Source organism: Oncorhynchus keta, chromosome 13, assembly GCF_023373465.1.
Source record: "Oncorhynchus keta strain PuntledgeMale-10-30-2019 chromosome 13, Oket_V2, whole genome shotgun sequence".
Lineage (NCBI taxonomy): Eukaryota > Metazoa > Chordata > Actinopteri > Salmoniformes > Salmonidae > Oncorhynchus > Oncorhynchus keta.
This window is the reverse complement of record NC_068433.1, coordinates 36,664,643-36,690,600: the sequence shown is the minus strand read 5'-3', so window position 1 is coordinate 36,690,600 and position 25,958 is coordinate 36,664,643. Positions and strand designations below refer to the sequence as shown.

At 41.6% G+C, this 25,958-nt stretch overlaps 1 protein-coding gene across 2 annotated transcripts in view; it reads left to right on the top strand.

The window, feature by feature from the left end:
- Nucleotides 1-25,958, top strand: part of LOC118392253 (chemokine-like protein TAFA-5) — a 178,561-nt gene that overhangs the window by 31,892 nt on the left and 120,711 nt on the right. Inside the window, exon 1 of one of the 2 annotated variants that reach the window (XM_035784043.1) lies at nt 9,331-10,339. The exons of the other annotated variant lie outside the window; for it this stretch is intronic. Within the exon in view, the coding sequence (XP_035639936.1) occupies nt 10,249-10,339 (91 nt within the window). The 5' untranslated portion in view covers nt 9,331-10,248. Of the gene's footprint in view, nt 1-9,330; nt 10,340-25,958 lie in introns of those variants that run through there. 2 annotated transcript variants of the gene reach the window in all.

Here is a 25,958-nt window from a genome sequence, read left to right as displayed (position 1 = left end):
AGAGTGAGAGTGCGGGAGAGGAGGAAGAAGGAAGGGATTGTTCAGACTCAGACTGTTTTAACACTCTTGGTTTGACCACCAGATGACAGAAAGAGAAAGAAAACAGTTATGAGCTGAACATAACAGTATGCCATGGGGACAGTAGCAGCTGACCCAACTGACTATTATGATGTCCCATTGTAGCCAATTCAGTTGCAGTAATTCTGTTACTGCATTTTTGGTAATTCCGTTACCAATTAGTTCAATTGTTTGAATCACTTAATAATTCATAAACAAAACTGATGTTAGTAAAATCACTATAACTTATTGGTAGGTCAACCGTTACTTGTTACTTCTGTGAACTTTCATTATCCTACCTCATGAGGGAGAGAAATGAGAAACTATCTGAAATATATGTGGGTTTTTGGTAACGGAATTACAAGGCACAAGGCCTATTTATTAAATTTACAGAATGTAAGCCATTTCAGCAAAACTAAATAATAATTGTTGATATTAGTTGTTTGGGGTCTTTTACATCAACGTTATTGTGTGTTGATGTATTTCTGATACTGTACTTTTCTAAGACCCCTTTTCCATCTGTTAATCCAGAAATCAAAGCCTTTACTTGTACCTCATTGTTAAGATGGAAAATGGTTGAAAATGTATCTATTCCTTATAGACTCTTAGCGTTCATTTGACACCCAATTTGATAAGCTCCTATGAACTTCACATGATGGTGCTTATGAGTCCTTTATGATGGAAATGCCCTTTAGATTCAAATATAGGGCATCCTTATCGCCACACAATTGAATCAAATACAGTCTCTAGATCTCTATCCAGGGATAATGGAATTCCAGAGATCGTATTTTCACGGTGTGAGGAGTCTAAATCCATGGTGGAATCAGGATGAGCCATTTCTATAACTCTGCCAGTGGCTGTATGTGTGTGTGCATGTGTGTGTGTGCTCCCAATAAGGCAAGGCACAGACTGTCTGACAACTCACACACACACACACACACACACACACACACACACACACACACACACACACACACACACACACACACACACACACACACACACACACACACACACACACACACACACACACACACACACACACACACACACACACACACTAACAACTAACTGAAGGCCACATGTTTAGAGAGTAATTGAAAGTAAGCAAGAGGGTATATGAATACAATAGCAGCTGCCAATCAAGAAGCAGTCACTGTGGTGATAGTAACTGACAGCAACATTGCCTGCCCCTCCAATGGCACATCACTGTGAAATTACAAATCAACAGCATGTTATTCAAACTAGACAACCTGCTCAGCCTTTTTCCCTCAGTTTGTATGCAGACACACACACACACACACACACACGCACGCGCACACACGCACGCACGCACACACATGCACACACACACACGTGCACACACACATCTCTAGCAAAGACATAGAGAGCTCACATTCCAACCTCTCGCTCTCTCTCAAAGTGAAACTATTTACCACTATCCTTTCACTGTCTCCGTCTGATAATCACATTTTTCTTTCTTTCATAATTTTATTTTTCCCCCACCACCTCGAGGCATCTAAAGGTGATGTCTAGGTTACAGTAATCTTAGGATGACTGGTATCATTTCATAGAGCTTGTTAGCCTGCTGATCTCTTCTCTTTGCATTATCTCTCTATAGGCTGTTGATAGTGGAGGCCACACATTCAGTCTGAGTTTTTAACTGTATTGTCTCATTCGTAGCATTTTCTCTTCTCCTCTACATCCATTTCTGCAGACAGTGACACACACACACACACACACGCACACAAACACACACACGCATATTCAACGTTTTCCATGTATTATGTATTGGTACGGTATATAAACAAAGTATTTTGGGGGTTTTAAAGGCTGTTCTATTATAAAGTATCTTTACCCTGCATTTTACACTGTTGCCATGCATGCGCTCGTCTTTACCCGAGTCTTTCCCAAGGTAGTCCATCCGAACTCACATAGTGCTGATACATTTGTATCAGGGGAAAGACTACCGGTAGACGAGGAGCGGTTTTATCACCAACATCAGTACCTCCACTCACTCGTTCTCTCACTCCTTTCCTCAAAGTCTTCTGATTTGCATACTGATATTCTCTCTCTCCACTCCTCCTCTCTTCCGTAACACACCCGCGGTGCTCACCTGTTTCCTCTCAACCCTTTCTATCCTCCTTTCGTCTCCTCATCCTCTCCTCCTTCACGTGCTGTCCTGCAGTTTTATTAACTTATATTTATACTACAAATAATGAGCATATGAATGGTTTATAAGTAGCTCATATGCTGTATGTATGTATAAACACCATAGATTATTTACAGACATTTGCAAAGCTGTGATGTAAATTGTCAAGGGCATGTAAGCTTAGGAAGAAACACGTGAGCAAACATAGACACACTGAACCAAAATATAAACGCAACATGTAAAGATTTGGTCCTATGTTTCATGAGCTGAGATAAAATATCTCAGAAATGTTCCAGATGTTTGCATCCCTGTTAGTCAACATTTCTCATTTGCCAAGATAATCCATCCACCTGACGGGTGTGGCATATCAAGAAGATGATTAAACAGAGTGATCATTACACAGGTGTACTTACTTGCTTGCTTGCTTACTTACTTTATTGTCCCCATTGGGGAAATTTTGTTGCAGTGTCATGTACATGTTTAAAGTGGCATTTAAATACAAAACAAAATTGACAATACAACTTTCATAACAGTTACATACCAATAAAATAATAACAATACTAATTACAATAAATGAAGAAATATATATATATTTTTAAATGACTAGCCTGCTGGCCTTACAGAGTCGATAGGAACATTAGCCCGAGCTATTTAGGAGGGATATCATACCTGGCACAAATGATTGTGTAGTTCTGTTTTTCCTGCTGAGGGGTGCCCTATACCTGCGCCCAGAGGGGAGTAGTTTAAAGTCCAGGTTTAGGCTTGGGTCTAAAATTATTTTGTGAGCCTTACGGAGGGCCCTGACCTTAAAGATCTCATCCAGGCCTGACTGTTTGACTCCAAGTACCTTGCTTGCTGTGGTAATAATCATTCTCAACATATTTCTCTGGCTGACAGTAGCATTGCCAAACCAACAAACAATACAAAAAGTTCAAATACTCTCAAGTACCTTGTGCTAGGAACAATAAAACTCTGAAATGTGTAGTTTTCTTACACAACAACAATGTCACAGATCTCACAAGTCGAGGGAGCATGCAATTGGGATGCTGACTGCAGGAATATCCACCAGAGCTGTTGCCAGACATTTGCATATTCATTTCTCTACCATAAGCCTCCTCCGACGTCGTTTTGGAGAATTTGGCAGTATGTCCAACCGGCCTCACAACCGTAAACCACAAGTAGCCATGACAGCCCTGGACCTCCACATCAGGCTTCTTCACCTCCAGGACCAGCTACCCAGACAGCCGATGAAACTGTGGGTTTGCACAGCTGATGAATTTCTGCACAAAATGTCAAAAACGGTCTCAGGGAAGCTCATCGGCGTGCTCTGTGTCCTCACCAGGTTCTTGACCTGACTGTAGTTCGGCTTCGTAACCAACTTCAGGTGGAAAATGCCCACCTTCGATGGCCACTGGCATGCTGGAAAAGTGCGCTCTTCATGGATTAATACAGGTTTCAACTGTACCCGACAGATGACGTTGTGTGGGCAAGCGGTTTGCTGTTGTCAACATTGTGCCCCATGGTGGCAGTGGGGTTATGGTATGGGCAGGCGTGAACTTATAGACAACGAACAAAATTACATTTTATCGATGGTAATTTGAATGCACAGAGATACCGTGACGAGGTCCTGAGGCCCATGTTTGTGCCTTTCATCCGCATCCATCACCTCGTGTTTCAGCATGATAATGCACGGCCCCATGTCGGAAGGATCTGTACACAATTCCTGGAAGCTGAAAATGTCCCTGTTCTTCCATGGCCTGCATACCAACTAGGGAAAACATTGGATAAGTTGGAATATTCATGCAATATATTGAATAACAAATCAACTTTTCCCAAAACTTGGAAGGTGATTAAAGAATATCACAGAGAATCTATAAAAAGGTCAAAAGGAATTTCTTTCAATATAAACATACAGTACGTGTCCTACACTACCCTATAGGCTGACTGCCCAAGGTTTGCCTGCAACCACGGTTTTAGATATGAAAGGGATTGGTATGAAACAGTATTACCCTTGCTTGGGAATATAGGCTATTTACAAAAATCGGATGCTTTCTTTCCCATTCTAGTATAAAAAAAAGAATGACATTTGTAAAAACTGCCAGTAATAATACTTGGAAGGGAGATCAAACCCTAGACCACACTGACTATTCTGTTTGTATCTACGGTGCTATTGTTGTTCCTCAAGTCCAGGTTTCAGAGACTGTTGTGGCCATATGTGGTGCTCACTGTGAACATATTTATTCTAATTTTACTTCATAAGGATAAGTATTCTTAGTCTTCTATTATTGCATTGCCCTTGTGGCTATGACAACACTAGGTAAACAACCTTTGATGTTCGGGCAACATTGAATTCCATCTGTTGTATAAAGGTTTTTTAGTTTATGCTCCTTTTGTGTTGCTTGGCACAATATATATACACTACAAAACATTAAGAACCCCTTCCTAATATTGAGGTTTTTTGAATATTGAGTTGTTGTTTTTTTGCCCTCAGAAGAGCCTCTATTCGTTGAAGCATGGACTCTACCAGGTGTCGGAATTGGCTGGATGTTCTTTGGGTGGTTGACCATTCTTGATACACACTGGAAACTTTTAACTGTGACAAACCCAGCCGTGTTGCAGTTCTTGACACAAACTGGTGCACCTGGCACCTACTGTTCAAAGGCACTTAAATCTTTTGTCTTGTCCGTTCACCCTCTGAATGGCACACATGCACTTAATCCATGTCTCGATTGTCTCAAGGTTTAAAAAAATCCTCCATTAACATATCTCCTCCCCTTTCATCTATACTGATTGAAGTGGACTTAAGAAGTGACACCAATATGCGATCATACCGTTCACCTGGATTCATCTGGTCAGTCTATGCCATGGAAGAAGCATGTTTTGTATACTCAGTGTATGTGTGCCAATGTGGCGAAATAAGTGGGTCCTCAAAGTGAGTGTTTTAACAAACCATTGTGAAAACATGGCTAATTCATGGTTAACCATTTTAAGAATAATATTTATATTGGTTACACTTGATGTTATTATTTTCTATAGAAAATGTATTATTATAACAATACCATTCAGGATGGAAATCATTAAAATACCATTGAAGCAGCACATATTTAATTCACTGCAAATGATTTGAAATAAGTAGGCTTTTTCAACCCTGAGCAATCAGATTTGTGTAGTTAATGAGGTGTCTTCCTGGCTGTAAAACTTTGAGAAACTGATGAATATTCAAGAGCAAACAAACATAATCAGCCTCATAACACACCAACGTACGCCACTTAAACTGCTGATGAATGGGATTAGAGCAGGTGAGTCCTGAGTGGCTTATACTGACGAAGAGAGAAAGAGAGGGGGAGAGAAAGGGGGGGGGGTGCAGGAAAGGGGGGGAGAGAGAAAGTATAGAGAGAGAGAGCGAGAGGGGGGTGCTATACTTAACTATATGTATTCAGAGTCTTGAGGAAGTGTATAGGCTACTGTTGTATGTCTGAGTGATTGGGGGGGTGCTGAGCTGACATGTAATTGTTTTAAGATGGTCATCCTATGGATCATTTAGCAATTTGATTTGGAATTTTAGGACCCCTTTAAGTATATAAAAAATTTATATAAATAAATTATTTGATAAAATATTGAATTCGGCCTTTAATACAGAGAAATGCATTGAATAACAACGCATTCATAAAACGGCAAAAAGACAAATCTGCCTGATCTGCCTGATTCCAGCCTTGCTGAAGCACCCCCAGATCATCATCAAGCCTCCACAAAATTTCACAGTGGGTGCAAGACACTGTGGCTTGTAGGCCTCTTCAGGTCTCGCACCCACTGTGGAATTTGGTGGAAGGATCGGTGATGATCTGTGGGTGCTTCAGCAAGGCTGGAATCGGTCAGATTTGTCTTTGTGAAGGACGCATGAATCAAGCCACGTACATGGTTGTCCTTGAAGAAAACTTGCTTCCTTCTGCTCTGACAATGTTCCCCAACTCTAAGGATTGTTTTTTCCAGCAGGACAATGCTCCATACCACACAGCCAGGTCAATCAAGGTGTGGATGGAGGACCACCAGATCATGACCCTGTCATGGCCAGCCCAATCTCCAGACCTGAACCCCATTGAAAACCTCTGGAATGTGATCAAGAGGAAGATGGATGGTCACAGGCCATCAAACAAAGCCGAGCTGCTTGAATTTTTGCACCGGGAGTTTTTATTTATTTATTTTTATTTATTTTTTACCCTTATTTAACTAGGCAAGTCAGTTAAGAACAAATGCACATTTTTTGTTATTTTGACCAGTTGTCATTTTCTGCAAATAAATGCTCTAAATGACAATATTTTTATTTGGTATTTGGGAGAAATGTTGTCAGTAGTTTATAGAATAAAACAAAAATGTTCATTTTACCAAAACACATACCTATAAATAGTAAAACTAGAGATACTAATCATTTTGCAGTGGTCTCTTAATTTTTTCCAGAGCTGTACAAAAATATATATTTATATATACGGTATATATACTGTATGTATATATATATATATTTGTACACGTATTTAACCCCTTTTTCTGACAAACGCCACTTTAGCTCTGCCACCTTTCACCACAGAGGCCTAAGTGCGGCATTGGTGGTGCGGTGGATTGAGACGCATCCAATGCAAAAACAGATATCTAGTTTAAACTGGCAGATTTTGATGGGGATTTTCTCGTTATGCCATTTAGAATGACACACCGGTGCTTCAATCGACTCTATGGGGTTTTAAAACTTTGAGACTTGATTGAGCTGTTTGGATTTAAGTATCTTTTTCTATTGTTGTGTCTTGAAAATATGAATTTCTTCTGGCAAAAGGAAAATCCCTGGAGAGCCTTAGTGTACTGTATATTTCATAATTAATATATTGGTTTCAGTGGAACTATCGACTGCTTTTCACTTTCTTCTTTGGTAAAATTCTTTGACAATAGACAACTTAACATTTCACAGACACGGATACCATTAAACTAGACATGACATTGGCTGGGACGTAATGCTCAATCTTCAACATAAAGAAAAAAGATGAATAAAGACAAAAAACTCCAACTCCGACGTGCATACATTTCAACAAACATTAATTAATGACATCATACTTGCTCAAACCTATATGTTCCCACAGTATCCGTACCCATCTTGTTTGTTCTCATAGTAAAAAAAAGAATCATGTTTTTTTCCTCTGGATATTTCTAGGGTTTGTAATACTTTATGCCATATGGTTTAAACATGTTCTGCAGTATTTTATCTGTAGCCCACATTTTTTCAATGTTTAAATAGTCATGCATTTGATGAATCTACTGTTTTAAAGATGAATACACCTACAATAGCATATGTGTGTATGCGACCAATGCAATGTGATTTGATTTGGAGGATCATTTGATTTCCAGTTTTTAAGTAAAAGTTTTTTCAAAATGGTTCAACTCTTATTTCTGTAGCAATTAATCAAACTGCTCCTCTGAATTCCGTAGAGCGATTCTCCTGCAGTGGACTTCTACAAGCATTGAGACAAAAGCAGAATTGGACTATATGGCCTATTTCTTGATCATGTCATCTTTATAGAGTATTGTCCATGTAGAAGATAATGGGGAATTACCGTGAATATAAAAGCTTTGCTGCTCTGAGTTGTATGGCCTTTTATGGCATGGGCCATGGTTTGGCCGACGACCTGAACAGAACAGAGGACAAAGCAAGCAATGCCTCGCTTAGCTCCGCGTAGGGAGACACAGAGAGGAGAGAAAGGAGGGAAGGCAGGTGGAACAAGGAGGCAGGCTACAGACAGTATAACACTCAAATAAGGCTCTCTGTAGGACTCTAACTCTTGTTTCTGTACAAAACTGGACACTGTAACTAGGCTTTGTAGCTGTACTCCTACTCATGTGTTTGCTGCAGAAACCTGGACTTTTAGCTTATATGTACTGTACAACAGTGTAATAAGGCTCTCTGGACATTCGATGAAGAAATACTGTAAAGAGAAGGCCTATATTATGTGTGCTTGAGGCTACTGTGCAGCTCAAGGATGTTTGACATGTTGCCACCAAGCACTGATGCAGGGTCAGTTATTTATCATTCCCTTAATAGGTTAATAGGATTAGGCTTGGGGGTTATAGTAATATATCGTGACCGGCAATGACAGGGTTCACCATATTTAATGTAAGCCACTTTCCCCCAGCCCTCCACCCCCCCTGGCACACACACGCAACCCACCTCCTTGGCAGACACCTTGTGGACAGGTCTCCGTTAATTGCTGTCCCACTGATTGATAGATTACAGCCTGAGAATGGAAGAGGCTGGGAGGAGAGAGCTCTCTCTCTCTCTCTCTCTCTCTCTCTCTCTCTCTCTCTCTCTCTCTCTCTCTCTCTCTCTCTCTCTCTCTCTCTCTCTCTCTCTCTCTCTCTCTCTCTCTCTCTCTCTCTCTCTCTCTCTCTCTCTCTCTGCAAAGGCAGCATCAAACATGGATGCCCTTGTTGTTAACACCTCCTCCACCCCCCACACACACCATTAATTAGCGGTGAAATAGCTGCAGGAGCCAAGTTATTGACACTGCAAACTGCTTGTTTGGATGAACTTCAATCCCTATGTACAGTATATAAGTGGTGTCACTTGTTTATAGTCTCTATAGATGGATAGGCTGCAGAATATAAGAATTGCCACAGACCCATCAAGGGTTTTGGAAATGGGATGGACACTGTTTTGCAGGAGATATTGCATGTGATTGGCCCATATGCCCATATTCTTGTATTGAAAAAAACTTGAAATCATCTGTGCAAATCTGTCTTTGAAATTTAATGTATATATGCTATTAAAGGCACACGCTGGGTGCTAGGCTATTTTTGAAATTGAAAAACAAAGAAAAAATGCATTCACATTCCATTGGACATGCCCTAAGGTATTACAACTGTAGTTCACCAAACGCAGAATAGGGACACTATAATTAGCGAGTTTACAACGAGCAATGCAGGGTTTTTAATCTGCCAACCATCCCAGTTCCTCCTCAATCCCCTCCACGCGCACGCCTCTTCTCTTCTCCTCACACTGCCTCTGTGAAATCGCCCGAAGAAACATATTTCTGGAGGAGTTGTTGTGACGTCACTCACCGGGAGCGCACAGAGCAGGGAGAGAGAAAGTCGCGTATGTAGACTTTATATGCGGCTGCCTGACGAAGAAAAGCGGCAAGCCCGAAGAACTGGCACTGAGATCAGGGATGGTGATGCCGATATATACTGTGTCATCATCATCACTAACGGACAAATGTATCGAAATCCAGAAGTAGATAAAGCAACTAAACCGGATACGCTCTATTGCGCGTTTGTTTTTAGTTTTTTTTTTATCCGTTAAAGGTCGGGAGGTATCGCTTCCAAATCGAAAGAGATGCGAGCATCTTTCATGATCTACATGGAGAACAACTAAGACGAGACGTATCCACAGATGATGAGCTATTCCTGTGCGTAAAATGGCAAGCGTGCTGTCTGGCTGAAACGGAATGGATATATACCCTACTGCATAGCGACATAGACGTGCTGCCTGCCTCTGAGTCTATTCCTGCGCGGGAGTTGTGTGGAAGATGTACTGGAGGAGAGTGGTGATCAGCGCACCGAATTACCGTATCCGCGCACAGCAGTCAGAGAGAGGGGGCGAATAGAAAGCTGCTGGTGAGCCTGTGGTGACCGAGGCACGGACGCGGGCTGAAGTGGTAGTGGGAATGCCAGCACTTCAAACGATGGGGCTTTAACAGCCCCGCTTCATACTGATGCACCAAACACTTCAATTTTGACCCAGCACTGAGTCCTTTTCCACGGCCATGATCATCTATTTTTCCCCTTCAGCTGACGGATTGTCTAGTATTTTTATTCGCCCCAGCTATTTCTGAAGGGGGATTTATTTTGTGCATTCCACACGTGTTGTAGACTGTTTTCTCTTATTTTTGGGGGGTGAGAAGCATTGCGCTGGATGGGAGCAGAATGGAAGGCTGTGTGTGTCTCTGAAGACTGCTGGCCTCTCTCCTCGGGTGTCAATAAGCCGTCGCCACTCGCCAGCCAGGATGCAGCTTCTTAGAGTTGCGTGGGCTTTAGCGGGAGCGGCAATCTGTTGTTTTGTTGTTCTTCTCATCCACTCACGCTTGCTCAAAGAAGGTAATTGTTTATGTAAATGATTCCAGAGCATTATATAATGGCGTTGTCATATTTCATAGCTCTGTTTTCATGTCGCCTGTCTATACTGTAGCACACCCACTGTCTTTCATATATCAAGTCTCATAGCCCCAGATTACATCAGATAAGAGAGCCTCGTGCAGAATGCGTCTTTGGCTCTCATGCTTAATCAACATTTCCATGGCGTAAACCTGCTGGATTTGACCCCAAGCCAAAACATACAATTCGATTCGATAATACCAATATCTATCTATTCGATGAATGTGAACACTTCCATGGTCTGATTGTCACCAGCAATTACTTTCCTGCTGGTTAATGGCAACAAGTTATAGACCTATCCAATTGATCCAATTATATTTATTATATATTTTTTGTAATTTACCAACTAAAAATAACAGAAGATAAATACATTGATACTGTATATAACGTTAATATATGGGTGATACTATCCCGTTTCAATAGATAGTGTGATTTAAAGTTGAGTTCTTCAATAGATGGCACTATAGTCTAGCTTTAGGGTAAGGCTGAGGTCAAACCCTTATTATTTCCTCCTATTAGCCTGCTGTTATTCTTGTTGTCATGCTTCATGACCACTGGATACAATCCATCCCTGCTAAACATTCATTCACGTTATGGCGAAGCGCTAGTTACAAATCTTAGTGTTTGTTACCCTCTGCCGTATCGCTCTGTGGTTTATATTATGGCCTGTATTAATATCGTTTATAAATGTATAGGGAGCTGTTTTTTGTACAGCTTTTAAGACAATTAATTTGTTTTCATCTGCACACATTCTCCAGTTGTTTTGATTTCATTTTTTATTTGTATTTTTTTTAAACCCCAAATAACCCTGGATATCACATTGGTAAAGCTTTAAATGTGCATTCTATGCACAAACTGCCATGCCTTTTCTCTCATGTCTGGCCTGAGGCTAGGGGCAAACAAGCGCTGTTTGTATGTGGGTGTGTGGCAGGCAGCAGGGTCCTTAGGTTACGACTCGGCCAGGCTCCTCTCCTCACTGTCAGTAGAAAGGCAGGTCAAACGGTGGCAAATGGTCTCTCTCTCTGTGGCATCTCTGTGCCACATGGTGGAAATATATATTCATGCGTGCCAAGTGAGAAATACTTTTACTGTTAGTCTTGTGCCGACAGGGCTAAAGGGGCTGTCAGGGCTCTGAGCTCTGACTAACGTTACAGACCAAATAATCCACATCCACCCAACTGAATTCGTGTGGCGTGTGATAGGCCAGGGCATGGTTTTCTTCTGGAATGGGAATGTGATAGGCAGCATATCATAGGATGTGGTATTCTTCCGGAATTGCAAATTAATACACAAATGCAATATATCTTACGCTTCCTGGTCAATGAGTTTGTGATCGTGACCAAGGCTACATTTGTCCATGTTCAATAGCATTTTGTGAATATCATTATGTTCCTTTCCACAACACAAAAATAGCAAATTGGTTCTCTAACACTTCTTTTATGTCTAGAAAACATGTATTTTATGTCCTGTAGCCTTCGGTTATTTTGTTAATGTTGTTAGCTTTAATATATCAGAGGTTTGGAATTGGAAGTCTATTGTGGAAGGTATTTTTCTAGAAATATATGCAAGGAAGCAGGAAGAGGCATACAAAGGAAGCTGGGACCATGTTCCCTTTGTGCTGTTAGAATTGCCAAGGTCAAAACGCACGGTAGGCTACAGAATAAAAAACACGCTGCTGATATAATGAATTCAAAGGAACTGCATTAACTGCTTATTCTATTGGGGCCAGAATAATATGATTTTTCTCATACATTTGCTAGTAGCTACAATCTTTTGAAATGTTCTCAGTCAAAATGGCATATTTCCACATCTCTTTGCATTGAATGTTAACGAACCAAAACATGAACATGTATTTTTTCCAAATGAAATAAATAAGTGTTCTTTTTTAGCTTCCCCAGCATGACAAATAACTAACATATACAGGCAGGCAGGACTCTATATACAGTGCATTCAGAAGTATTCAGACCCCTTCACATTTTCCACATGTTGTTATGTTACAGCCTTATTCTAATATTTATTAAACACATTGTTCCCTCATCAATCTACACACAATACCCCACAATGATAAAACAAAAACAGTTTTTTAGAAATCTTTGCAAATGTATAAAAAAAATAAAACAAAAATAAACCATTCAAAAGTTTGGGGTCACTTAGAAATGTCCTTGTTTTTGAAAGAAAAGCACATTTTTTTGTCCATTAAAATAACATCAAATTCATCAGAAATACAGTGGCGACATTGTTAATGTTGTAAATGACTATTGTAGCTGGAAACTGCAGAGTTTTTATTGAATATTTATATAGGCTTACAGAGGCCCATTATCAGCAACCATCACTCCTGTTTTCCAATGGCATGTTGTGTTAGCTAATCCATGTTTATAATTTTAAAAGGCTAATTGATCATTATAAAACCCTTTTGCATTCATGTTAACACAGCTGAAAACGGTTGTACTGATTAAAGAAGCAATACAACTGTCATTCCTCAACCTAGTTTAGTATCTGGAGCATCAACATTTATGGGTTCAATCACAGGCTCAAAATGGCCATGATTAAATAATTTTCTTCTGAAACTCGTCAGTCTATTCTTGGGCTGAGCAATGAAGGCTATTCAATGCGAGAAATTGCCAAGAAACTGAAGATCTCGTACAACACTTGGTACTACTCCTTTCACAAAACAGCGCAAACGGGCTCTAAACAGAAAATAAAGAGGAGTGGGAGGCCCCGGTGCACAACTGAGCAAGAGAACAAGTACATTAGAGTATGTAGTTTGAGAAACAGACGCCTCACAAGTCCTCAACTGGCAGCTTCATTACATAATAACCGTAAAACACCAGTCTCAACGTCAACAGTGAAGAGGCGGCTCTGGGATGCTGGCGTTCTAGGCAAAGTTCTCTGTCCAATATCAGTGTTCTTTTGCCCATCTTAATCTTTTATTTTTATTGGCCAGTCTTAGAAATTGTTTTTTCTTTGCCACTCTGCCTAGAAGGCAAGCATCCCGGAGTCGCCTCTTCACTGTCAACGTTGAGACTGGTGTTTTGCAGGTTCTAATTAATGAAGCTGCCAGTTGAGGACTTGTGAGTCGTCTGTTTGTCCTCTTGCTCAGTTGCGCACCGGGGCCTCCCACTTCTCTTTCTATTCTGTTTAGAGCCTGTTTGCTCTGTTTTGTGAAGGGAGTTGTATGAGCTCTTCTGTTTTTTGGCAATTTCTCTCACTCACATGGAATAGCCTGCATTTCTCAGAACAAGAATAGACTGACGAGTTTCAGAAGAAAGTCTTTATTTCTGGCCATTTTGAGCCTGTAATCGAACCCACAAATGCTGATGCTCCAGATACTCAACTAGTCTAATGAAGGCCAGTTTTATTGCTTCTTTAATCAGAACAACAGTTTCAGCTGTGCTAACATAATTGCTAAAGGGGTTTCTAATGATCAATTAGCCTTTTGAAATGCTACTTGGATTAGCTAACATAATGTGCCATTGGAACTCAGGGGTGATGGTTGCTGATAATGGGCCTCTGTATGCCTATGTAGATATTCCATTAACAGCGACAATAGTCATTTACAACATAAACAATGTCACACTGTATTTCTGATCAATTTGACATTATTTTAATTAACAAAACATGTGCTTTTCTTTCAAAAACAAGGACATATCTAAGTGAACCCAAACTTTTGAACAGGAGTGTATATATCATACCAAACTTACATAAGTATTCAGACCCTTTGCTTTGAGACTAGAAAAGTATCTCAGGTGCATCCTGTTTCCATTGATCATCCTTGAGATATTTCTACAACTTGATTGGAGTCCACCTGAGGTAAATTCAATTGATTGGACATGATTTGTAAATGCACACACCGGTCCATATAAGGTCCCACAGTTGAAGGTACATGTCATGGCAAAAACCAAGCCATGAGGTCGAAGGAATTGCCCATTGATCTCAGAGACAGGATTGTGCGAAGGCACAGATCTGGGGAAGGGTACCAAAACATTTCTGCAGCATTGAAGGTCCCCAAGAAGACAGTGGCCTCCATCATTCTTAAATGTGAGAAGTTTGGAACCACCAAGACACTTCCTAGAGCTGGCCACCCGGCCAAACTGACCAATCGGGGGAGAAGGGCCTTGGTCAGGGAGGTGACCAAGAAAACAATGGTCACTCTGAGCTCCAGGGTTCCTCTGTGGTGGAGATGGGAAAAACTTCCAGAAGGACAAATATCTCTGCAACGCTCCACCAATCAGGCCATTCCTCAGTAAAAGGCACTTGACTGCCCGCTTGGAGTTTGCCAAAAGGCAAACTCTTAGACCATGAGAAACAAGATTCTCTGGTCTGATGAAACCAACCAAGATTGAACTCTTTGGCCGGAATGGCAAACATCACGTCTGGAGAAATCCTGGCATCATCCCTAAGGTGAAGCATGGTGGTGGCAGAATCATGCTGTGGGGATGTTATTCAGCGGCAGGGACTGGGAGACTAGTCAGGATCGAGGGAAAGATGAACATGGCAAAGTACAGAGATATCCGTGATGAAAACCTGCTCCAGAGTGCTCAGGACCTCAGACTGGGTGGAAGGTTCACCTTCCAACATGACAACGACCCTAAGCACACAGCCAAGAAAACACAGGAGTGGCTTCCAGACAAGTCTCTGAATGTCCTTGAGTGGCCCAGCCAGAGCACTGACTTGAACCCAATCAAACATCTCTGGAGAGACCTGAAAATAGCTGTGCAGCGAAGTTCCCCATCCAACCTGACAGATCTTAAGAGGATCTGCATAGAAGGATGGGAGAAACTCCCCAAATACAGGTGTGTCAAGCTTTTAGCATCATACCCAAGAAGACTCAATGTTGTAATTGATGCCAAAGGTGCCTCAACAATGTACTGAGGAAAGGGTCTGAATACTTATGTAAATGTGATATTTCATATATTTTTTATTTTTATACATTTGCTAAAATATTTTTTTTATACTGTTTTTGCTTTGTCATTTTGTGGTATTGTGTGTAGATATGAGGGTGAAAAACAATTTAATCCATTTGGAACATGGCCGTAACATAACAGAATGTGGATTAATTAAAGGGGTCTGAATAGCTCATTTACATTTAGGGAACATTTAAGTCATTTAGGATGTTAAGCTCTTAAAGGGCTGGTAACTTGACAGCATGGAATTCAAAGGTGCAAACACCTATGACAACCAGTGGAACAGCCACTTGCATCTAAATCTTGTTGGGGGAACGTGGGCGGAGAAGGGGGGTGAGAAGGATTATCTGTGGTGATCCATGTTTCCCTATGCCTAGGTATTCCTGGAAGAGGTGGGGTTTCAGGTGTCTCCGGAAGGTGGTGAGTTGAGGCTCCGCTGTCCTGGAACTCGTGAGGGAGTTTGTTCCACCATTAGGGGGCCAGAGCAGCGGTGTGGAACAGTTTTGTCTGGGCAGAGCGGGAACAGGGATGTACAGACACTCAGTGGTAGGGAGGCTACGCTAATGCAGAGGTGGATGACAACGCAGTGCCCTTGTTTGGGTGTAGGGCCTGATTAAAATGGGCCTGTAGGCTAGCTGGCAGGTGCCGTTGACCCCTAATCACAGTAATAATTCTACCGTGCTGCGAGCACCATGGTCTTGTTTACGCGGAGTTGCGACAATAGCTTCTAACCTGGAAGCCAATTAGTGGACAAAGCGGAGGAGCGATCAAACAAATCAAACCGGGTAATGAAACGAAATGAAAATGAGAACTACCTGGGAAGGTTGAACAAAACCAGACGGGCTAGCTGTTGGCGTTCTGGATGAGTTGTAGGGTTTAATGGCACAGGCAGGGAGCCCAGATAATCAGCAAGGCTTGCAGTAAACTACACAATTATCGAAACAAAGACAGCTATGTACAGTTGAGATGACAAGTGCCTGGATTAGGACCTGCGCTAGCTCCTCCTGTGTGAGGCAGGGGGTCGATAATTCTGCGGATGTTGATAGAGCATGAACCTAGCTAAGGAATTGCTAAGGGACACCGCCTTGATGTTGAAATGTTGAGTTAACAACCTGCAGGGTGTTGTCCAGGATCACGCCAAGGTTCTTAGCGCTCTGGGAGGAGGACACAATGGAGTTGTCAACATAAACAATGTCACACTGTATTTCTGATCAATTTGACATTAGATCATGGAACAGGCAGTCCTAAGTGAACCCCTTTTGGGAGGAAGAGGAGCTCCGTCTTGCTAAGGTTCAGCTTTGAGAGGTGGTGATCCTGTTTCATCCATCACTGATATGTCTGCCAGACATGCAGATTGATTGCATGATTTGTAAATGCCACCTGGTCATCAGAAGGGGAAAGGAAAGATTAATTGTGTGTGCCCATTGATCTGCATAGCAATGATAGGAGAGACCATGTGAGGTTCTGACAGAGCCAAGTGACTTGGTCCATCAGCTTAAATGGAGAAGGGCCTAGAACAGAGCCCTGGGGGACACCAGTGGTGAGAGCGCGTGGTGAGGAGACAGATTCTCTGAGCCACGTTCCACCTGGTGGAGATGGGAAAACCTTCAGGAAGGATATCTCTGCAATCCACCAATCAGGCCATTCCTCGTGGGCACTTGACTGCGCTTGGAGATGCCCAACTCGGAGAGGGTGGAAAGAGGAGGATCTGATGGTTCACAGATTGAACTCTTTCGAATGGCAAACATCACGTCTAGAAGGATGTGAAGCAGTGGAGAGAATCAGTTGGGGATGTTTTCAGCAGTGACGGAGACTAGTCAGGATACAGAGAAGAGCAGTCTCAGTTGAATGACTAGTCTTGAAACCTGACTGATTTGGATCAGACTGGGTGGAAGGTCATTCTGAGAGAGATAGCGGTAGAGCTGGCCAAGGCCCAGCCAGAGCACTGCTGAACCCAATCAGACATCTTTGGAGAGAAAAGAGAGAAGGGATACTGGTCTGTAGAGGATCTGACATCGGAGGGATCAGGTGTGTAGGTTTTTTTCAGAAGACTCAATGTTGTAATTGTGCAAGGTGCCTCTTGAAGACTGAGGAGGGTCGAATAGCTTAGCGGTCATTTGGGATTTTTTTATAGTTTTTGCTTTGTCATTTTGCGTATTGGTGAGGTATGAGGGAAAAAAGGTCTCCGGAAATGGTCTGGAGAATAACAGAATGTGGATAATTCAAGCGGGTCTGGTTTTAATGCACTGTAACCAGAGGACATGAGGAATAATATATTTCATTATATACAGTTGAAGTCGGAAATTTACATACACTTAGGTTGGAGTCATTAAAACTCATTTTTCAACCACTCCACAAATTTCTTGTTAGGAAATTATAGTTTTGGCAAGTCGATTCGGACATCTACTTTGTACATGACACAAGTAATTTTCCAACAATTGTTTATAGACAGATTATTTCACTTATAAAAAATTGTATTACAATTCCAGTTGGTCAGAAGTTTACATACACTAAGTTGACTGTGCCTTTAAACAGCTGTCATGGTTTAAATAGCTTCTGATAGGCTAATTGACATCATTTGAGTCAATTGGAGGTGTACCTGTGGGATGTATTTCAAGGCCTAACTTCAAACTCAGTGCCTCTTTGCTTGACATCATGGAAAATCAAAAGAAATCCGCCAAGACCTCAGAAAATAAATTGTAGACCACCACAAGTCTGGTTTATCATTGGGAGCCATTTCCAAACACCTGAAGGTACCACGTTCATCTGTACAAACAATAGTACGCATGTATAAACACTATGGGATTACGCAGCCGTCATACCGCTCAGGAAGGAGATGTGTTCTGTCTCCTAGAGATGAACGTACTTTGGTGCGAAAAGTGCAAATCAATCTCAGAACATTAGCAAAGGGCCTTGTGAAGATGCTGGAGAAAACAGGTACAAAATGATCTATATCCACAGTAAAACGAGTCCTTTATCGACATAACCTGAAAGGCCGCTCAGCAACAAAGAAGCCACTGCTCCAAAACCGCCATAAAAATGCCAGAGTACGGTTTACAACTGCACATGGGGACAAAGATCATACTTTTTTTGAGATATGTCCTCTGGTCTGATGAAACAAAAATAGAACTGTTTGGCCATAATGACCATCATTATGTTTGGAGGAAAAAGGGTGAGGCTTGCAAGCCGAAGAACACCATCCCAACCGTGAAGCATGGGGGTGGCAGCATCATGTTGTGGGGATGCTTTGCTGCAGGAGAGACTGGTGCACTTCACTAAATAAATGGCATCATGAGGTAGGAAAATTATGTGGATACATTCAAGAAACATCTCAAGACATCAGTCAGGAAGTTAAAGCTTGGTCACAAATGGGTCTTCCAAAAGGACAGTGACCCCAAGCATACTTCCAAAGTTGTGGCAAAAAGGCGTAAGGACAACAAATTCAAGGTATTGGAGTGGCCATCACAAACCCCACTCCTCAAACCTACAGAAAATGTGTGGGAAAAACTGAAAAAGCATGTGCGAGCAAGGATGCCCGACTCCAGCTATGTCAGGAGGAATGGGCCAAAATTCACCCAACTTATTTTGGGAAGCTTGTGGAAGGCAACCTGAAACGTTTCGAAACATTTCGTAGCCTTCCACAAGCTTATGGAAAAAGGCAATGCTACCAAATACTAATTGAGTGTATGTAAACTTCAGACCCACTGGGAAGGTGATGAAAGAAATAAAACTGAATAAATCATACTCTCTACTATTATTCTGACATTTCACTTTCTTAAAAGAAAGTGGTGTTCCTAACTGACCTAAGACAGGGAATTTTTACTAGGATTAAATATCAGGAATTGTGAAAAACTGAGTTTAAATGTATTTGTCTAAAGTGTATGTAAACTTCCGACTTCAACTGTATATTGGCAGCACCCTGACATTTTAATGTAAATAAAAGGAAACAAATGTCACCACTTCTGCATGTTTTCAGATATCAGCAGGGTGTCAGGACAGGGTATCTTAGGTAGGCATGCATCATTGCATTGCTGGAATTTTGAACAGGCAGGAGAGAGGTTGCATAATATGACACTGCATCTCAATTTTTATTCACCCTTTATTTTCCCGGGTAAGTTGACCGAGAACACATTCTCATTTACATCAACAACCTGGGGAATGATTACAGGGGAGAGGAGGGGGGATGAATGCAAGCCAATTGGAAGCTGGGGATGATTAGGTGGACATGATGGTATGAGTGCAGATGGGGAATTTAACCAGGACACCAGGGTTAACACCCTTACTATTTCGAAAAATGCCATGGGATCTTTAGTGACCACAGAGAGTCAGGGCACCCGTTTAACGTTCCATCCGAAAGACAGCACCTTACACAGGGCAATGTCCCCAATCACTGCCCTGGGGCATTGGCATATTGTTTTAGACCAGAGGAAAGAATGCCTCCTATTGGCCCTCCAACACCAATTCCAGCAGCATCTGGTTCGACTAGGACTCCCACCATCCAGGGACCGACCTGGACCTGCTTAGCTTCAGAGGCAAGCTAGCAGTGGGATGCAGGGTGGTATGCTGCTGGCCTCATGAGTTGAGGATGTGGAGATGGAGGTGGAGGTGGAGGATTTAGAATGCCACATTATATGGCTCACCTATGACTATGACAATGACTAAATAATCCTTAATTTAATCCATGAAGTCCCTGACTCTGACACTGTTTAAATGGAGCATTTTGGACTGATTTTACACCTCTGTCATTTAACTAATTTGACTGACAAATTTACTTAAGATCTGATCTGATTCAGCTAGTAAATCAATAAATACAGTTTACCAAGGCATTTGTTACAGACCACCAATAAGAAAAGAAAGCCTAGAGTGACAGTGGATTGGGGAACCTCTCCATTGGGAGTTCAGTAATAAGAAACCTTACCCTCCCCTAAATTCCCTTCCTCTCTACTGTCCCTTCTCTCTGTGCCAGATCAGTCTTCATCCATTGATTTAATTGATGTCTCACAGTTTGGCATGTGGTGTGGTATGGTATGGTGTGTCGGAGAGAACAATGACATAGGGATTGTGGGGATATGGATGTGGTGGGAAGGGGGGCAAGAACAGTTTGACATAATATTTGACAAACAATTTGACATGTAGCATTATAGTGTCTAAGTGAAAGGAGTGTGATCCTCTGGTGTGTGTTTGTCTTTGTAATACCCAGATTGCATATTTAAGGTGAAAGTGCTGGTAAACATTATAGTGTAGTTACCGTGGCATAGTAGTGTGACTTACATGTACAGCATGTACAAATGGCAGGCACATTCACCAATGTTGCTCTTCCTCACAAAGATGCTTAAACCTGCTGAAAGAAAATGAGGGATTTTGATGTTTTGCCCTTGAGCACTGCATACCTCCAGGCTGATGTGATGAAGATAATACATTTGTTTAGCGTGCCAGTAATACTCCCATGCAGCACACACACAGGCAGACATGCACACACACAGGCAGACACACACACACACACACACTACACACAACACAGATGCAAATAAGAGCTCATGGTTATTGTACACTATGTACCCTATTTTGTCACCTCTCCAACTCTTTTTGTTACTTCACCAACTATACTGTGTAGGTGAGGGGTACCTCACATCAAGGATTAGCAGTTGAATATAATTATCTGAAAGGGGTTGGAATATACTGTAATTGACAACCTTAAGAATACAACAATAACTGATTGAATTAGTGAAAAATCAGGTCATATTGAATCGGAGATAATTGAAAATATAGATTTGTTGTGGTATTTGTTATCTAGTCACAATTCAGATAAAACAGCCCCGGGTTATGGCTAGGGTTGGACAGAATCCAGATTTGTATATCCTCATACCATCCTTCTCTCATCACGGGATTACAGCATTACCGGCTTAATAAACAAGGGAATGCTAAAAACGCAAAAAAAGGCCATTGGGCATCTATTAGCAGAATGCAAACACAATTAGCACAACTACTAGTGGATTTCATAGAGGTTGCTAACTAAATATACTAAGGATCGCAAACAAAAATAAACTAATTGCAAAGACAAGGCAATCCAGCTCATAATGTTATACAAGTGTAGGTAGTAGCTACCGAATGTCATTTTTGGTGAGCTTGGAAATTTGCAAGCTAATGTGAACGAGAGACATTGTGCAAACAAACAACGTTTTGAAACATGCTTGTCTGAAGGAAGAACAGCACTGGTTCTGGAGCAGCATGTGTACACGCCATGTCTGTGTGGAGTTTGGAGTCGCTAGGGCAACAGGCCTGCCTGCTCTGCTCGGAGAAAATGGGGGAGTAGCAGACTGAGGGTCCGAGAACAGAAAGGAGAAAAAAAATACAAGGACAAAGATAGCAGTGGCAGCTGTAACTCATCCAAAGCCATTTGACTTACCAAACATTGCAGAAAGCTAACACTTAATGATGCCCCGTCTTCATATTAATTCAGACACTTACAGTACTTGACTGACTAGCTGTGGTATTTACAAACAAACAAGTGACTGACTCAACTGGAAATTGCGGTAAGCTTCATAATGTGTGACAGGTGAAATGAAGAACGCAGTCTGCTTTATCTCCTAACGTATTTCACAAGTTGACTGCAGATATTAACTGAAAAAGTAGCTACAAATATTGAAATGTATTAAACCGTTTTGACGGTATTGAAAATCCACCCCGTACAGATCTACTGTAGTGGCAGCCTATCCTTCAGCAAATCCTCACCTTAACCTGAACCAATAGGGGTAAAACGCACCAGAACACCTCGGACATAGATCAGTGTTTAGTGGCAACTAGGGTCTCAGTAAAGCCCACAACACACACACACACACACACACACACACACACACACACACACACACACACACACACACACACACACACACACACACACACACACACACACACACACACACACACACACACACACACACACACACACACACACACAGCAGTAGAGAGGGAGGGAGCCACCCTGCCAGGTCCCCGAGGTTAGAGGCTTGGAGGGTTGTTTGTCTAATTGACTGTCAGGGAGTGGGAGGAGGATCTTCTCAGATCAGCGTTTTCCTCCAGGGGTGGAAACCAGGGGGTGCTCCTTCTCTATCTGTTGCATTGGCAACATATCAATCATTAGCATTTAAAAAGGAGGCAACTTATTAATTCCTCGTAAATAACTGAGATCATCAGCTGTAATATAGCAGCACCACTGTAGCAGATCCATACTGAACAGGAGTCAGCGCACCGTGTGTGTGTGTGTGTGTGTGTGTGTGTGTGTGTGTGTGTGTGTGTGTGTGTGTGTGTGTGTGTGTGTGTGTGTGTGTGTGTGTGTGTGTGTGTGTGTGTGTGTGTGTGTGTGTGTGCACGCCTGCGAGTGTGTGTGTGCTTCCTCCACTCAATCTCTGTTTACATCCCCAGCTGATCCTACTCATAATGAGTGTATCGGCTACATTGAAAAGAGCGTTTCTTGTTGTTGTCGATCTACATTGACATAGATACATATATGCTTGAATGATACAATTGCATTATACTGTATAGATAAAGTATTTTGAAGGAGTCTCAAAGTACCACTGTTGATTGCACTATTGTAGACATGTTAGTTTATATGGGATTCGTTTGTTTGTAGAACATTACCTTCTGTCTAACTGGGTAAAAACATACTCCACGTTTCACTGGAATGAATTGCATGTTTCTTTTAGCCTGAATAATCGAGACATTGATTTTAGCAAGGCCAGCAACAGTCTTTGTCTTGCCTGTCAGATTGTGTCTAAAGCAATTTGATAAAGATTTTCGGCAGCTGACTTGAAGCCAAACAGGCTCCTTCATGTCTCTCCACCCCCTCCTGCATCTGTCAATGATCGCCAACTCTTTATTTTCAACTGAAAAACGAATTAAAAGAAATGACACAATGAATATCCTAAAACATTGGACGCCACATTCCCTTAGCTTGTTACAACTTGAATAGATTGAATGCTGAGAACAATTTCATCCTGACCCAAAGACAATGGCGGAAAATATTTTTTCTGTGAAGGCGTATGGGAAAAGTAATCATGACTGTCTACTTGAAGTACATACTCATCTACCTGGTAATTTTATTATGTGTGTCTGGATTACGGTCTGGTGGGGTGATGTAGATGTTAGTCATGCAGCTAAACCGCCAAAATCATGATTCAGTGATCAACTTAATTGACTCCGTTCTCTGCTATTAGAATGATATGTGCTTCAACTGACATGATATTCAACTGCTATCTCAGCTACAGTGTTATTGGGATCATAAAAATGTCCTATTTAATTTGTTCATTTGAAACTCATTTTAGGTTTGTAGTGGTGAAAGTGGATTGCTTGCATTTAGCGTTAGACTAGACCATTAACATGGTTTGCAGTTAATAAATAGGAATGGACATTCAGTGCTGGCGTACCGTACATAGACATGGAAGTGTATGGCTGTATGAGTGCAATGTACTCCGGAGGTGTAAGGCCGACATTATACCCACCTCTCTCTCTCTCTCTCTCTCTCTCTCTCTCTCTCTCTCTCTCTCTCTCGTTGGACGTCAGTAAATGGGAACATATAGTTTTATGCTCGTCTTTACAACCCTTTCAACACCCACAGAGAAAAACAAGACTGCTTTAGCTTAATCATTACAGTTAATTCCATATGGATGGAATAACTTAATTATTAGACAGACTGGGCTTGTTAAAACAGAGTCATAAATACAGAACGTTTTTCTTAGCTTCTGGGTCGAAGCCAAACTACTGCTAGTGCTAGCACCAGCAGGCGTTGAGTTCTGGCTGTTGATTAGGTGTCATGCACACATGTATGCACGTGACATGCACACATGCATTGCATGCAGAAAAACACATAGGCATGCAGACACAGACACAAACATAAAACACACACACACATAATGTCTGTATAGAAACATGCAATAGGGCTGGGCTGGCCAGTCGGGTCAAAGCTTTCTACAATCTCAATATTTCTTCCCCTGAGTGGTACTCCATCCATTTGTTATGCGTTGGTGTGCATATTGGCAGGCTGATGGGTACTGCACCACCAATCTCTTTTTCTCTTCTCTTTGATATAACATTGACTTAAAACTCCCTTTGCACCTTGAGTCCATACATATCCCATGATATTTCATATTGCAGGGAATAATCACAGTGGGGTAAAATTATACAATCTCGGAGAGGATATGACTCCGACAATGAGGTATCTGTGCCACAGAGAACACAGTGTGAACACACAAATAATACAAATAATGATATTTATACAGAAAATGAAATATGCCGGGCTTGCACATTTGCGTTGCTGAACAAACAATAAATTATACCTTGTTTTACTACAGAAGCCCAATGATAATATCGCACCCAATGAGATAAAATAAATAGGGCTGCTTGGATGCAGGAGTGAGAATGCCCCTTGCTTAAACCAAATGGAAACAGAAACATTCCCATGTAGGTCCTGTCATAGTGGGTTACCTCAAGCATACATTAATAGCTACGGCTCTGCACAGCTCGCTGCAATGGGGTCAGTCTGTAAACGCACAACTTCACCTAGCCGGTGTGTCCGTGTTTGTCTCTTTAGCTCAGAGGAATCTCTATTCAGACCACACACACACACACACACACACACACACACACACACACACACACACACACACACACACACACACACACACACACACACACACACACACACACACACACACACACACACACACACACACACACACACACACGAATGCCTGCTTGCGCACACACACACACACTGAAGAATCTCATATGCAGTGAGATATTAAGTGTACTCACTATAACCAAATCATTTTATGAACTTGCACAAGGCTTGAACTTCATAAAAAACTGTGCCAGAGAAAGGACAATTAAGCCATGAAAATCTACCAGCGTTGACAGACCATGTCCACAATACTCTGCATCGGTTTGCCTTACTGAATATAGCAGCTCATGTTTTCTCGAGCATATTTTCTCTAGCAATTTACAAATGACCTCGACCCACCTATACCCTCGCACATTGACTCGGTCAGGGAACCCCCTCTGTATATAGCCTCCTTATTGTTATGTACATTTATTGTGTTACTTTTTGATTGATTAGATTTTTTTAAAACTTTAGTTTATTTAGTAAATATTTGATTAACTCTATTTCTTGAACTGCATTGTTGGTTAAGGGCTTTTAAGTAAGCATTTCACAGTAAAGCCTACACATGTTGTATTCGGGGGCATGTGACAAATATTTAATATTTTTATTTTATTTGATTTAAAATACAGAACAGAAGAATCTGTCTGTAAAGATTTGACCAACGATTTTCTTCTTCTGTATCCACTGCCGATTCGTGAAGCAATACAAACCACATGGCGCCTGGTTATCCTATATGACTGGTAGAGACCAACATTTCTGAAGCAGTGTCATCAAAGATTCAGGAAGCCTGAAAATGTGGACGAGACAACAAGTATCTGCTTCTAGTTCTGCGTGTCAGCAGCACACAAACACACACACTAGGAATGTGTATCTTTCCCTTTCCATACGATACATGGGCTCCTATACGAAACGATACCGTTTGATTAGAGGAACGAAGCGATTCTGTTTGATGCAAATACGATTCGATGCACTAACATTTGTTACATAAACACATTCATTTTCC